The sequence below is a fragment of the Cervus elaphus genome, chromosome 5, assembly GCF_910594005.1.
Source record: "Cervus elaphus chromosome 5, mCerEla1.1, whole genome shotgun sequence".
Taxonomy (NCBI): domain Eukaryota; kingdom Metazoa; phylum Chordata; class Mammalia; order Artiodactyla; family Cervidae; genus Cervus; species Cervus elaphus.
The window spans coordinates 87,598,385-87,610,046 of record NC_057819.1 but is presented as its reverse complement, the minus strand read 5'-3'; the positions used below and the strand labels follow the sequence as shown (position 1 = coordinate 87,610,046).

The window sequence follows — 11,662 nt, the reverse complement described above, 5'->3', positions numbered from 1 at the left end:
TTTATCCTCAGAGATGATTACAGCACAGCCTTCAAGCTCAAAAGACACAAACAGCTGAATACCAGCCTTCATCTCACTCTAAATTCATTTGTCAGTATGACTTGACTAGCATAGCAGACTTGATAACATAGTGACCGACAGCAACTGTGCTGTTTTTACCACACCACCATCTGACTCTGAGTAAGTCTTTCATTCATTCTCTCATTCAGTCAACCACTTTTTTTTTTTAAGCCCCAAGCACATAGCAACTCTAGCACTTTTTAGCTCTGAAGCTACGGTTAAGATAATCCAAGCCTCAGGTTCCTTCTGTGTAAGTTGGAGATAATAATAGTGCCTTCTTCATATCGTTCTTGATGAAGTGAGATGATGTATATAGTTTAGCATGGTGCCTGGCATAGAATGTCAGCTTTTCATTTAATAATCAATTATCAAGCACTTACTGTGTTCCAAACATAGTACTGTGCTCTGGGGCTTCCGGTCATTTGCACCATTTAGTGACTGCCTTCTTTGGGCCAGATCTGCAACTTTGATGATCTCAAATTGTCCTCATAATAACTTGTAAGACATGCATTATTTTCACCATCTTATAAATGAAGAAACTGAGTTAAGAGAAGTACAGCTCAAGGCTACACACCTAGTAGGTAGCAGAGCTGAGATCTGAACTCCTGGAGTCCAACTGATTTCAAAACTCACTTACTACCATTCTGCTGTGCAGCCTTTACTGTTAGCAAGAATAAGACACGTGTCCTGTTCACAGTCTAGAGGAGGAAAACACGTATTAAAGAACTCATGGCAATACAACATATGTGGTAACACCAGGTGAGAACTTCATATACTATGCATTATTCTCAATGAGGAAGGTCATTATTCCCACTTTTACAGATAGAGAAACTGAGGAAAAGAGTTTATGATGCTTGCAAATACTATAGTCCATATGAATGACCACTACACTCTAGTGCCATTCTGGCAAGCTAGACTCCTATGAACAGTGTGCTTGGGGTGTTCTAATGAGTGAAAACGACTAAGCTTGTAAGAACAAGGTAAGATTTCTTAGATGAGATGGTATAGGAGCTTAATCCTGCAAGGAAGAGTGCACCAGCTTGAGAAAGGGTGATGGGGAGGGAAGGGGAAAACCAGGAAAAGGAAACAGCACTTGCAAAGGCCCATTCTCTTCACTGTCTAAACTCTCCTATTTTTAAAGTACGATGAGAGTGATGAAAGTGAAAGTCGCTCAGTCATGTCCGACTCCTTGTGACTCCGTGGACTATGCACTCCATGGACTTCTCTAGGCCAGAATACTGGAGTGGGTAAGCCTTTCCCTTCTCCAGGGGATCTTCCCAACCCAGGGATTGAACCCAGGTCTCCCACATTGCAGGCGGATTCTTTACCAGCTGAGCCACAAGGGAAGTCCAAGAACACTGGAGTGGGTAGCCTGTCCCTTCTTCCAGCGGATCTTCCTGAGTCAGGAATCTAACCAGGGTCTCCTGCATTGCAGGTGGATTCTTTACCAACTGAGGCATCAGGGAAGCCCCTAAAGTACAATGAGGATCCTTAATTGGTCTCTAAAGAAGGCATTCCATTTTTCTCCACATTTTCCTTTTATTTCTTCACGTCTTTCTCCCCATCCCTATCCTCCTGCCGCCCTTCACATGCCACCTTTCCATTTCTTACTAGCTATCACTGGACACTTGCCATCACTTGAAATAGCTTCCCCTTCTTTCACTCTGCCTTCCTTCCATCTATTTAAAAACAGAGTTGCCTAATGGGTTTTCATATTTAATCACTTATCTCCTCAGACTCTCAAACCTTCACACTGCCCACTTTCTCCAGAATAGTCTAAACCACACAGGCAGCAAGCCACCATCTTGCCCTGTCTTTCAATTTGTGCCACCCCCTTTCATCGCGGCTAACACTGGTCCTCAACTTTGGTGTGAATCAGAATCTCCCCTGTTATGCATGTGTGTGTGCTCGGTCGCTTCAGTCGTGTCCAATGCTTTGTGACCCCATGGACTGTAGCCCACCAGGCTCCTCTGTCCATGGGATTCCCCAGGCAAGAATACTGGATTGGGTTGCCATGCCCTCCTCCAGAGGATCTTCCCGACCTGGGGATCGAACTTGTGTTTGCCTGCGTCTCCTGCATTGCAGGCGGATTCTTTACCCACTGAGCCACCTGGGAAGCCCTCTCCCTTAACATACTTATTAAAAATATACACGCTTGGGGGCTCCATCTCCAGATTCAAGCTTATTTATTCCGGAAAACTGAATTGTGCAGTTTTGTCCTTTGTTTTTGATGTTTTAGGACGTCTGTGTTAACTATCCTCCTGGTGTTTCTAACTCACTGAATTTTGAGAAACACTACACCATTTCAACCTTACCTAAATTTGGAAGGAAATGGCAACCCACTCCAATATTCGTGCCTGGAGAATTCCATGGACAGAGGAGCCTGATGGGCTCCAGTCCATGGGGTCGCAAAGAATTGGACACAACTGAGCGACTCTCACTCACTCACCTATGCTTTCTTATTTAATTTGAGAGTTAAATTATCTGCTCCCAGAATATCCTAATTCTCACACATCTTTCAAGACCCAGATCAAAGGCCATCTCTTCCACGACTTTTTTTCCTGTGCTCCTTCGCAGTTCTTTGATACCTAATGCCCTCTCTTTGTTGTTTAGGAAGAGCCCAAACCTCTGACCAGCCAATGAGTTTCCCCTGGGTGGGGAAGAAGGGGCACCTTAATCAAAGTTCACCCCAACCTCTCTAGTGCTCAGGTGGGAGTTTGGCACAAGCGCAGTTTTGTTGGATCATTGTCTGAATCAATAGTTCTTCCTGTCAACTACAAATTGGCACTTACCAAGAGCATTGCCAACGACTGAACAACAAAAGCATTTGCCATCTGCCTCTACAGAGATTGACTCCCATGCTGCTATAACTGTTGACCTTCAACAACCTCTGATGGAGTTCAGGGTGGAGTGAGGCACTCTGTGCTCTAGGGAATCTGGTGGGACAGGTCTTTGGATAGTTGCATGTTTTTAGGAACAGATTTTATGATCTCAAGCCTTCCATCTCCTCATATCTAGAGAAGGACTAAATCCCTTCATGGTGACATCATATCCTCATGACTAACAAAAAGCCTTTTGTAAAATAAGTGCTTCATGGTATTAACTCCCCCTTCACCAAAATCTTATATATTGTTTTTCCCCCACTGCCGCGTTGGAGCAGTCTCTCAGAGCTATCCGAGATGCTGCCTCCCAGGCTGCAGTCCTCATTTTGCCCCAAATAAAACTTAACTCACAACTCTTAAGTTGTACATCTTTTTTAGCTGACTTTCCCAAAAGTCCAAGGCACACACACTCTACAACCCTGCCTCAGAGGCCTTTCCCTAGTGAAACAAGACACCCCAGATAACAGCCTCTCCAACGTCAGAGATTAAGGAATTGAAGGACCAGCTGAAACTACTCAGCGTCTAACTTTTAACTCAGGCTTCAGAGCCCGCCAAGCCACAGAGCAACCGCAAACGCGCCTGCGCCCTCTAGCCGGCTCCGTCTCCAAAGTTCGCCTCGCGCTCCGATTGGCTGCTCTCCGCACCAGCCCCGCCTCAAAGCTGGGCGCCACGTGATCCACTGGCCACCGCGTGATTGGCTGTTCCTCTCGCCTGGCCGCCGGCCCCGCCGCGAGGAGCAGGAGGAGTCTGGGAAGCAGCAAGTGGCTTCCTCCCGCACCAGACAGCACAGGGTGGGCTGCCGTCAGCCTCAGCAGGCCCGGGCAGGCCTCGTGAGAATGTAGGACGTAAGCGTTTTGGGAGGCTCGCAAAGCGGACTGCAGAGCCCCTGCCTGCAGCTTTGGTCTGCGCCCTGGCTCCGGCCTTACTTGTGTTTCTCCCACAAGAATGGCTTCCCCCAGTCTTTCCTGAAGTTGGTGAGGTTTGGACGTATTAGTAATATTGTAATTTTTCTTACTATCATCATCATTTTGAGAGTCCACTGCGTATAAGCATTGGTGGTCCTGCGCAGAGCGCCATGCAGAAAGCCATGAGTTAGAAGCTGGAGGAAGGAGGGCTTATAGATGCTTGAGGAGTGTCCTTAAACCAGCATGAAATGTTGGAGGTAAGTCAGCTTTATAAATTGTGCTGATGCTTTTATAATCTAGGAGCTTAGGGTTTAGTAGGGAGGGTTATTCGTTGACTAAACACTCGTTTATTGAGCCGCCTTCTGTTGTCCGAGGTACCCTACTGAGTGTAATGGTTGCAAAGGCCAGTGGGACCCAGTCCTGGTTCTTTAGGACCTCCGTCTGTGTGTTGGGACTGGTGGGTGAGACAAGGAGATGGAAGATGGGAATGGGTGAATATTTGGCATGTGACGCCTACTATGGTCGGAAAAAGTGCTGTGAGAGTCAGAGGAGGGGGTAACTGAGGGAGTTAGGGACCACTCAACCGAGAAGGGGGCTTCCCTGATAGCTCAACTGGTAAAGAATCCGCCTGCAATGCAGGACACCCCGGTTCGATTCTTGGATCAGGAAGATCCACTGAAGAAGGGAAGGACTACACCCTCCTGGAGAATTCCATGGACTGTATAGTCCATGAGGTCGCAGAGAGGCAGCACGACTGAGCGGCTTTCACTTAACAGAGGTGACATTTGGACAAGTCTTTAGAACTATAATTAGACTTTGTCCAAATAGAAAGGGGTAGGGAAGGCACTCCAGACAGGGAAAAGTTTACAGAGGAAGAGAACTAGGAAAGTGTGCCCACTGTGACTGGAGCACACTTGGAGTTCTGCTCACAAGTCTCCTGCTTTGAGACAGAGTTATTTAAATTAAGTTCTGTTAGCTCCTTTGTTTTTTTGTAACAGGTACTTCTGCAGAGGTTGGTGGGATCAAGCCTCTAAAAAGGCACTTTGTTTTTAATAGTTTCCCTCTCTTTGTGGAGTTTAGTTGCTGAATGGAGAACATAGGTATATGCTGAATGGAGGCCATATGTAGCTGTCCAGTTTTAACTATGAAGTATCAGTCTATTGTCAGTTTTATAAGTGGCCAACTGAAGCGTGTTGTGGGTCCAGAATTGTTACTTATATATTGACAGTACTCTGCTGAAAAGCTGGAGAGGTTGACATTGTTTGCAAATCACGAGGTGTCATTTAGAATAAATAAAATGTAGTCAACTTTCTCATTCAGAAATTGACTTTCCAGGTTGTGAATTACTCAGGCTTTGCATTGTTTCCTTTATCTTGCCCATCCTCTGGAGAAAAATGAAATTAAACCTTATATTTAGCTGGTAGTGGAAAAATATAAATCTGGTGACCGCACCTGTTTCTCTTCCAACTCTGTTGTTAATTTGCTATGGACCTTTGTCACATCATATCCTCCTTGGGTTTTGGACTCTTTAGAAGACTTGTATAAAATTTTTATGGCTAATACTTTTCATCTTTATTGGCAGTAGAATTGTAAATCAAATTATATGTTAAATGAATTGGAGTTTATAAAGGCTTTTTAGTAGAAAATCTTTCCTGAAGGTTTTCCTTTAGAGCTAGACTATAAATCCCTTCACAGACAATCCCTAAGATTTTATCATGCATGGTGTTTGGACTCACTAAAACCAGAAATTATTTTGAACTGTAAATGCTTCTCTACTCTGTATTTTAAAAGCAAACAGCCAAAAAAACCACATACCCCAAAACAAAACTTGTTCATGTTTACATTTTGTACAGCAGAGTTGTACATACTGGTGCATAGTGCAAGACGCAGTATTGAAAGCCCATGCCTGAAATTTATCTGAAAAGAAGCCTTTTTTTTTTCATGGGTAAACCTGTTTTCTCTGATGTGAAAATAGGGTTTGGGGCTGCTCTTATGAAATACAAGGAGGTGAAATGCAATGATGCGATGATGAGTGAAGCGTAGTCTGACCTGGTATTGCCATTGCTTCAGTGTTGGCTTTGACCAGGGTATGACCCCTTAATCTTCTCTCTGAGCTGATTCTGATTGTGGTTTTTCTACATTGGTATGTTCTAGCCTATTTGAATACTGGCTTTATTATATGTTAGAATGTTTCTTTAATATGCCTTTGTATTACTGATTCTTTCATGTTTTCTTTGTAGGTTGAGGTGAAAAATACAGCTTTGATATCTTCATGGAAGACTGCATCATTTCATCCCTGAATCTGGTTCAGTTCCCTTATTGACTTATTACTGTGTTAAAATGCTTGTTTAGCAGATTGTAAAATAAATTAACATGTCCATGCTCTCTTGGGGCAGACTAAGGGAAAACAGGTGTTCAGCCTAGAAAAATGTTGCTCATTGGATTTCCTATTAAGTCAGTATGTCTTGGGTTTAACTTTGAAACAAATTAAAAACTTTAAATATTTTAAAATCTATAGGATATTCTATTTCAATATTTCTGTTACCTTCGTGGTGTCAGAAAATGTGCTTTGAATTGCTAAAATGAGTTGTATTAGAAAACACCTGTCTTAGCAGAGGCACTTAAAAATCATTTTCATTCTTCTTCTTCTAGTAATGATTTAAAAAAAAAAAAAAAACGTATATTTTCACCAACCTGCCAATCCAGTGGCTTGCATTTTTCTAAGTGGGTAACTTAAGTGTTTCTGTAGAATAAGGTATTTCACGCAAGACTAATTTCTTGCTGTTGGAGTAGAGGATTTCTCTCCGAGTATTCAATTAGCAAAAAAAGCAAAATGTTCATACAAAATGCCTCAAAATTTACTGTAAGTACCTCAACTAGGAAATTCCCTGGCAGTCCAGTGCTTAGGACTCCAGTGGTTAGGCTTTCACTGCCGAAGGCCTGGGTTCAGTCCCTGGTCAGGGAACTAAGATCCCACAAGCCTTGAGGTGTCGCCAAAAATAAATAAGTATCTCATCTAATCTTTCAGTTTCCACATAATCATGACATGGAACAGCTCTTTGCCAAAAACATTTATTCTTAAAATTTATTTAAGCGTTTCATAGAAACTTTAGTAATAACCAGAATAATTCATGCCAGTTTAGCAAACTCTTAACAACAAGCAGAAAGAGCTTATTGAAAGGTGCTTTATGTACACAGTCACAGTTAGGTCAGTATTTTACTCCATCTCAAGTAATACCCTTTGCTTTCACATTGAAATCTTCAGACTATTCTGTATATACATTCAACCTCTATTTTCCTTTAACCGGTTTCCCAAGGAAGACATGTGTGGTTCACAAAGGGAACTTTAAAAGTTGATAAACTATAGCAGGTGTTATTTAACAAGTGGGTCACAGCAGACGGAAGGAGCTGTTGTTTTCCTAAAGTGTTTCTAAGTATGTCTGTAAAGAGCAAGTCCATATTTCATACTGTTTGCAAGCCAATAAAACCTATTCCTCAGAGGCAGGTTTCCCAGGTGGCTCAGTGGTAAAGAATCTGCCTGCCAATGCAGGAGCTACAAGAGATGCAGGTTCGATCCCTAGGTTGGGAACCTATCCTAGAGGAGGAAATGGCAACCCCTTCCAGTATTTTTGCCAGGATAGTCCCATGGACAGGAGCCTTTTGGCTACAGTCTCTGGGATTTCAAAGGCTAGGACATGACTGACCCACTGAGCACATAAGCATGACAGAGGCTGGTTACTGCTTTCTTTTCCAAAAAGGCCTGTTTCCGATTCACCACCCACATAAGGAGGTCTAACGTGGGTTTTCCCTGAGAGCTTCTATACCTCTTGTCCTTTAATGAGGGGGAGAGAAGATCTTCTGTGTCAAGTATTCTCTTTTATCCCATCCTCTTTGCTGACCCTCATATCCCTTGCCAGTCCTGATTCTCTCACTCTAACCAGCTTGGTCAACTCTAAGTAGGGGTGTCTAGGGAGCGAGCTAAAAGGTTAAGATCAACGAGTAAATCCTTTTATATTCTATGTGGTTGTCTGAAGTTCACACAATTATTAATTGAGAATGCTGCTGCTGCTAAGTCGCTTCAGTTGTGTCCAACTCTGTGCGACCCCATAGACGGCAGCCCACCACGCTCCCCGATCCCTGGGATTCTCCAGGCGAGAACACTGGAGTGGATTGCCATTTCCTTCACTGCATGAAAGTGAAGTCGCTCAGTCGTGTCCGACTGTTAGCAACCCCATGGACTGCAGCCTACCAGACTCCTCCATCCATGGGATTTTCCAGGCAAGAGTACTGGAGTGGGTTGCCATTGCCTTCTCCTAATTGGGAATGAGAAGTATCAAGCCCTGTGGCCTTACAGTGCAATCATTTTGTTGTGAGATAAGGTGCTAACCCCTCTCAATTCTCAGGGGAGTACAGTTTGATCAGATGCTGTACCTCTGTTGGATAACCTGTGATCGGACAAGCCTGGTGACTCCTCACGTAATTAAACACACAGCGATAACAAAACACGTAGCCAGAGGTGGCAAGAACCGTGTCGTTCACCCGGTTTTTACGACACAGTGGGCACACAGTCTTCAATTTGGGTAACAGAGGAGAATCAGAATTGTAGTCTAGGTGTACAGGTGGTGGTGGGGTAGGCAGAGCAGTCAGGGTCTTGATGGTTTCTTGGTTTTCCGATGAATACCACCACTCAAGGAACTGCAGGAAGAATATACCCACCGAAAGGCCAGTAGAGAGGGATAAGGCAACACCCCCCACAGCTTTCTTCAGAGCTGACTTTATCTTGTCACCAATGCTGTTTGGAGAATAGAATAAGGAGGCAAAGAGAAACTGTTTGTTTAGTTATAATCACAGAATGACTAATAGAAATGTAGTTCTTGCATTTTTCATTGGAATCATTGATTCAGCTTGGGGATGAAAATTGTGTCCTTAATGGTCCCTTCTAAACCATTCCCTCTTTCTGACTTATAATATTTTAGGAGTATAGGAGCTAAGATTTGTTTTTAATGACTAGAGCTTGTGTTTTGAGAAAGAAATTAGTGAGATTATATAGACTATAATCAACTTGTATATTGATTATATAGAACTTTCTGGGCAGGGGGTGAAGGGTAGTAATATCCAGGAAAAAAAAAAACAACTCAGCAGTATTGAGGAATATATTTGAACTTGTAGGAGAACACAAACACTAACCAGAAGTGGGATGTGTGTGCATGTTCAGTCGTGTCCAACTCTTGGCGATCCCATGGACTGTAGCCCGCCTGTTTCCTCTGTCCATGGGATTTTCCAGGCAAGAATACTGGAGTGGGTTGCTATTTCCTACTCCAGAGGATCTTCCCGACCTAGGGATTGAACCCTAGTCTCTGGTATCTCCTGCACTGGCAGGCAGATTCTTTACCACTAGCACCAAATGTAAGTGGGAGAGCACCATAGTAAGAGCAGTCTTTAGAATTGTATTGATCTGGCTGGAATCTCAGCTCTGCCACCTTCTAGCTGTGTGGCCTTGGTGAGGCACTTAACTATTAGAACTTAGTTTCTTCAACTGTTAAATGGTGCTTCTGCATTATTTCATTGAGTTGTGATAAGGATTCAGGTGATATACATAAACATCTGTGTACCAGCACAGGGCCTGGTACATAGCAAGGGTGCACAAAAATGTAGGCAGTATGAGGAGGAAAGTTACCAGGATAGCAGTCCTTGTTTTATGGACACATGAATTTTTCAATGATTTTATGGAATAACCTCAGAGTGGACTGAAGGAGGTGAATTATAAAATTGGGATCAGATTTTAGGATTTATTAATCAAAGACTTGGGGGAAATGTTAAGGTCTTACCTCCCAGCTGGTAGCTGCATCATGCTGGCCTTAGCTGATTTGTGCTCCAGAGCTTGTATATCCTGAACTGTAAGCCGACCTAGCCGAACTCCAGCCAGCCTCAGCAGTGGTGAGTGATGTTGAACCTTTCCTAGGATGTATCGAAGCTGCTGTACCAGAAACCAGCCTTCCCAGGCCATGTTAACAAATGGGTAGGCTGCCAGGAAGGCTCTGTAAAATCGTTTCCAGCGGGAAGAAGGGGGATGGATGGAATATTCGTCTTCTTCTCTCAGGCTAGAAACCAGCTTCTCCAGTTTCACTTTAAGATAGGGAAGAAGAACCAGGAACATGATTGATTTCATAAGCTGCTTCTTTGGGAGACCAGCACTGGCCAATCTCTGAAGCCTGTGTTGGTCTCCCATTACAATCCTCTTTAAGCCATAAAAGTTTTCAGAAAAGGAGGCGCTGGTTTTTGACAGATAATGCTGCTGGAGCAGAAGATCTAGCAGGGTAAAGATTTCATCAAACCACCTCCAAAAGAAGCCAAAGTGGGCAGGATTTGATTCTGCAAGAACCTACAGCAAAATAAATAAATGAAATTCATTCCATTACAACAGCTACTATGCCTTGTTATTTATATTTCCTTTTTCCCCCCTCTAAATTCTACACTTTTCTTTCTACATCTTAACCTCCCTGAAGGGCTGGGTATGTAGTGCACACAACACTCTACACAGAAGAGAGACTCCATAACTGTTAAATCATAGAATATGAATTATATGCTAATTGATTATTTCAAAACCGAGGCCAACAAATTCAAATTGTTGGTTTGTTTTTTTTACCCCAGACGTCTCTCAAACTTTCCAGAGAATTAAATCCTTACCTTGACCACATGCTGAAGAGCAGGTCTCACGGCTGACATTAAACTGTCCTGTGCTACCACCTCAAAGATGGATGGCTGGTCATCCACAACAGAGGCAGTCGTGATGTGAGCCCCGTGCTCAGCCATAGTTTCGTGTGTGCACTGGGTTTTTCTTTGTCCACAAGCTCTTTAGTAAGCATGAACTTTTGGGGGGCGCCAGATGGGTGCTCAGTCTCAACGATAACTTATACCTCAAAAGATAGCCCCTCAGTTTTACTGGAACTGGGGGAAAAAAAAAAGACTTCTTCCGGAGGCAAGCTAGGGGGCGGTGGGCGGGTGTTCGAGGGAAGGGAGGTGAAGAACGAAGTTAACACAGACGTGGTTAAATAGTGTGTAGGAGGGGTGACTTGACTAACGCTGCGCTTCACGGGACAAAACGTTGACTATGGGAGAGACAGCTCGGCGCTGGGCGCTGGCCTGTCGAGCGGCAGTCCCGGAGGCTGCCAGTCAGGGACTCTCACTCAGGAGGATTCAAAAGCCAGGAGGCTCTGAGGGATCGGGCGTGCACTAGTACGGCCAGCCCCCCGCGGCCTGGCTCAGCTGTGGGCTGAGCAGTCCCCCCAACCCGTGACCGTCCTTGCGCGCTGACCCTTGGCGAGGCGGGAGGGACCCGCGACACCGCTATTGAAAGGAGGTCTCGGCTTTACCACAGAATCCGCAGCCGGAAATAAAAGCTGCTGGAGCTTGAAGAAGGCCGGCGGAGGAGAGGCGCTCTAGCCCGGAATGAGGCCCTGGAGACCGGAACTAGAGAACTCTATGACCTCATCGGGACTTCCGCTTCCGCCCCCGCTGAAAATAAAGGTGGTGCTAGGCGCGATCGGGTTTGCGTCGCTGTCTTGTTAGAAAGCCACGTCTCTGATCTCTGCGGAGTCTTTTTGGCAAGGTGTTGGGGGCACTGCATCGACGTCTGGAGCCTGAGCTCGGCCCGCAGCTGAGGCGTTTGTTTCCTGGGGCTATACAGATAGGGGCGAGGGACCCAAGGGAATGTGGAGATGGAAGCCTCACTTTGCTTGCGGCGGGGGTCGTGAGTCACTATTAACTGCCGCCTTCGGGAAGGGTTTAAAGCGACATAGGCAGAGATAGAAGCCT

At 44.6% G+C, this 11,662-nt stretch overlaps 1 protein-coding gene, 1 long non-coding RNA gene and 1 other non-coding gene across 3 annotated transcripts; 2 read left to right on the top strand and 1 right to left on the bottom strand.

The window, feature by feature from the left end:
* Window positions 1-3,662: 3,662 nt before the first annotated feature.
* LOC122694371 lies at window positions 3,663-6,358 on the top strand. Its single transcript, XR_006341176.1, has 2 exons — window positions 3,663-4,104; window positions 6,088-6,358. It is a non-coding gene; the product is annotated as an uncharacterized LOC122694371 (long non-coding RNA).
* Window positions 5,868-5,964, top strand: LOC122695886. Its single transcript, XR_006341623.1, has one exon. It is a non-coding gene; the product is annotated as a Z30 small nucleolar RNA (small nucleolar RNA).
* A 1,680-nt stretch (window positions 6,359-8,038) lies between the features above and the next one.
* On the bottom strand, window positions 8,039-11,329 carry PEX12 (peroxisomal biogenesis factor 12). Its single transcript, XM_043903023.1, has 3 exons — window positions 10,535-11,329; window positions 9,676-10,229; window positions 8,039-8,639 (listed from the first exon to the last, which is right to left on the bottom strand). The coding sequence occupies exons 1-3, from the start codon at window positions 10,658-10,660 to the stop codon at window positions 8,240-8,242; spliced, it is 1,080 nt and encodes a 359-aa protein (XP_043758958.1). The 5' UTR covers window positions 10,661-11,329; the 3' UTR covers window positions 8,039-8,239.
* Between the last annotated feature and the right edge of the window lie 333 nt (window positions 11,330-11,662).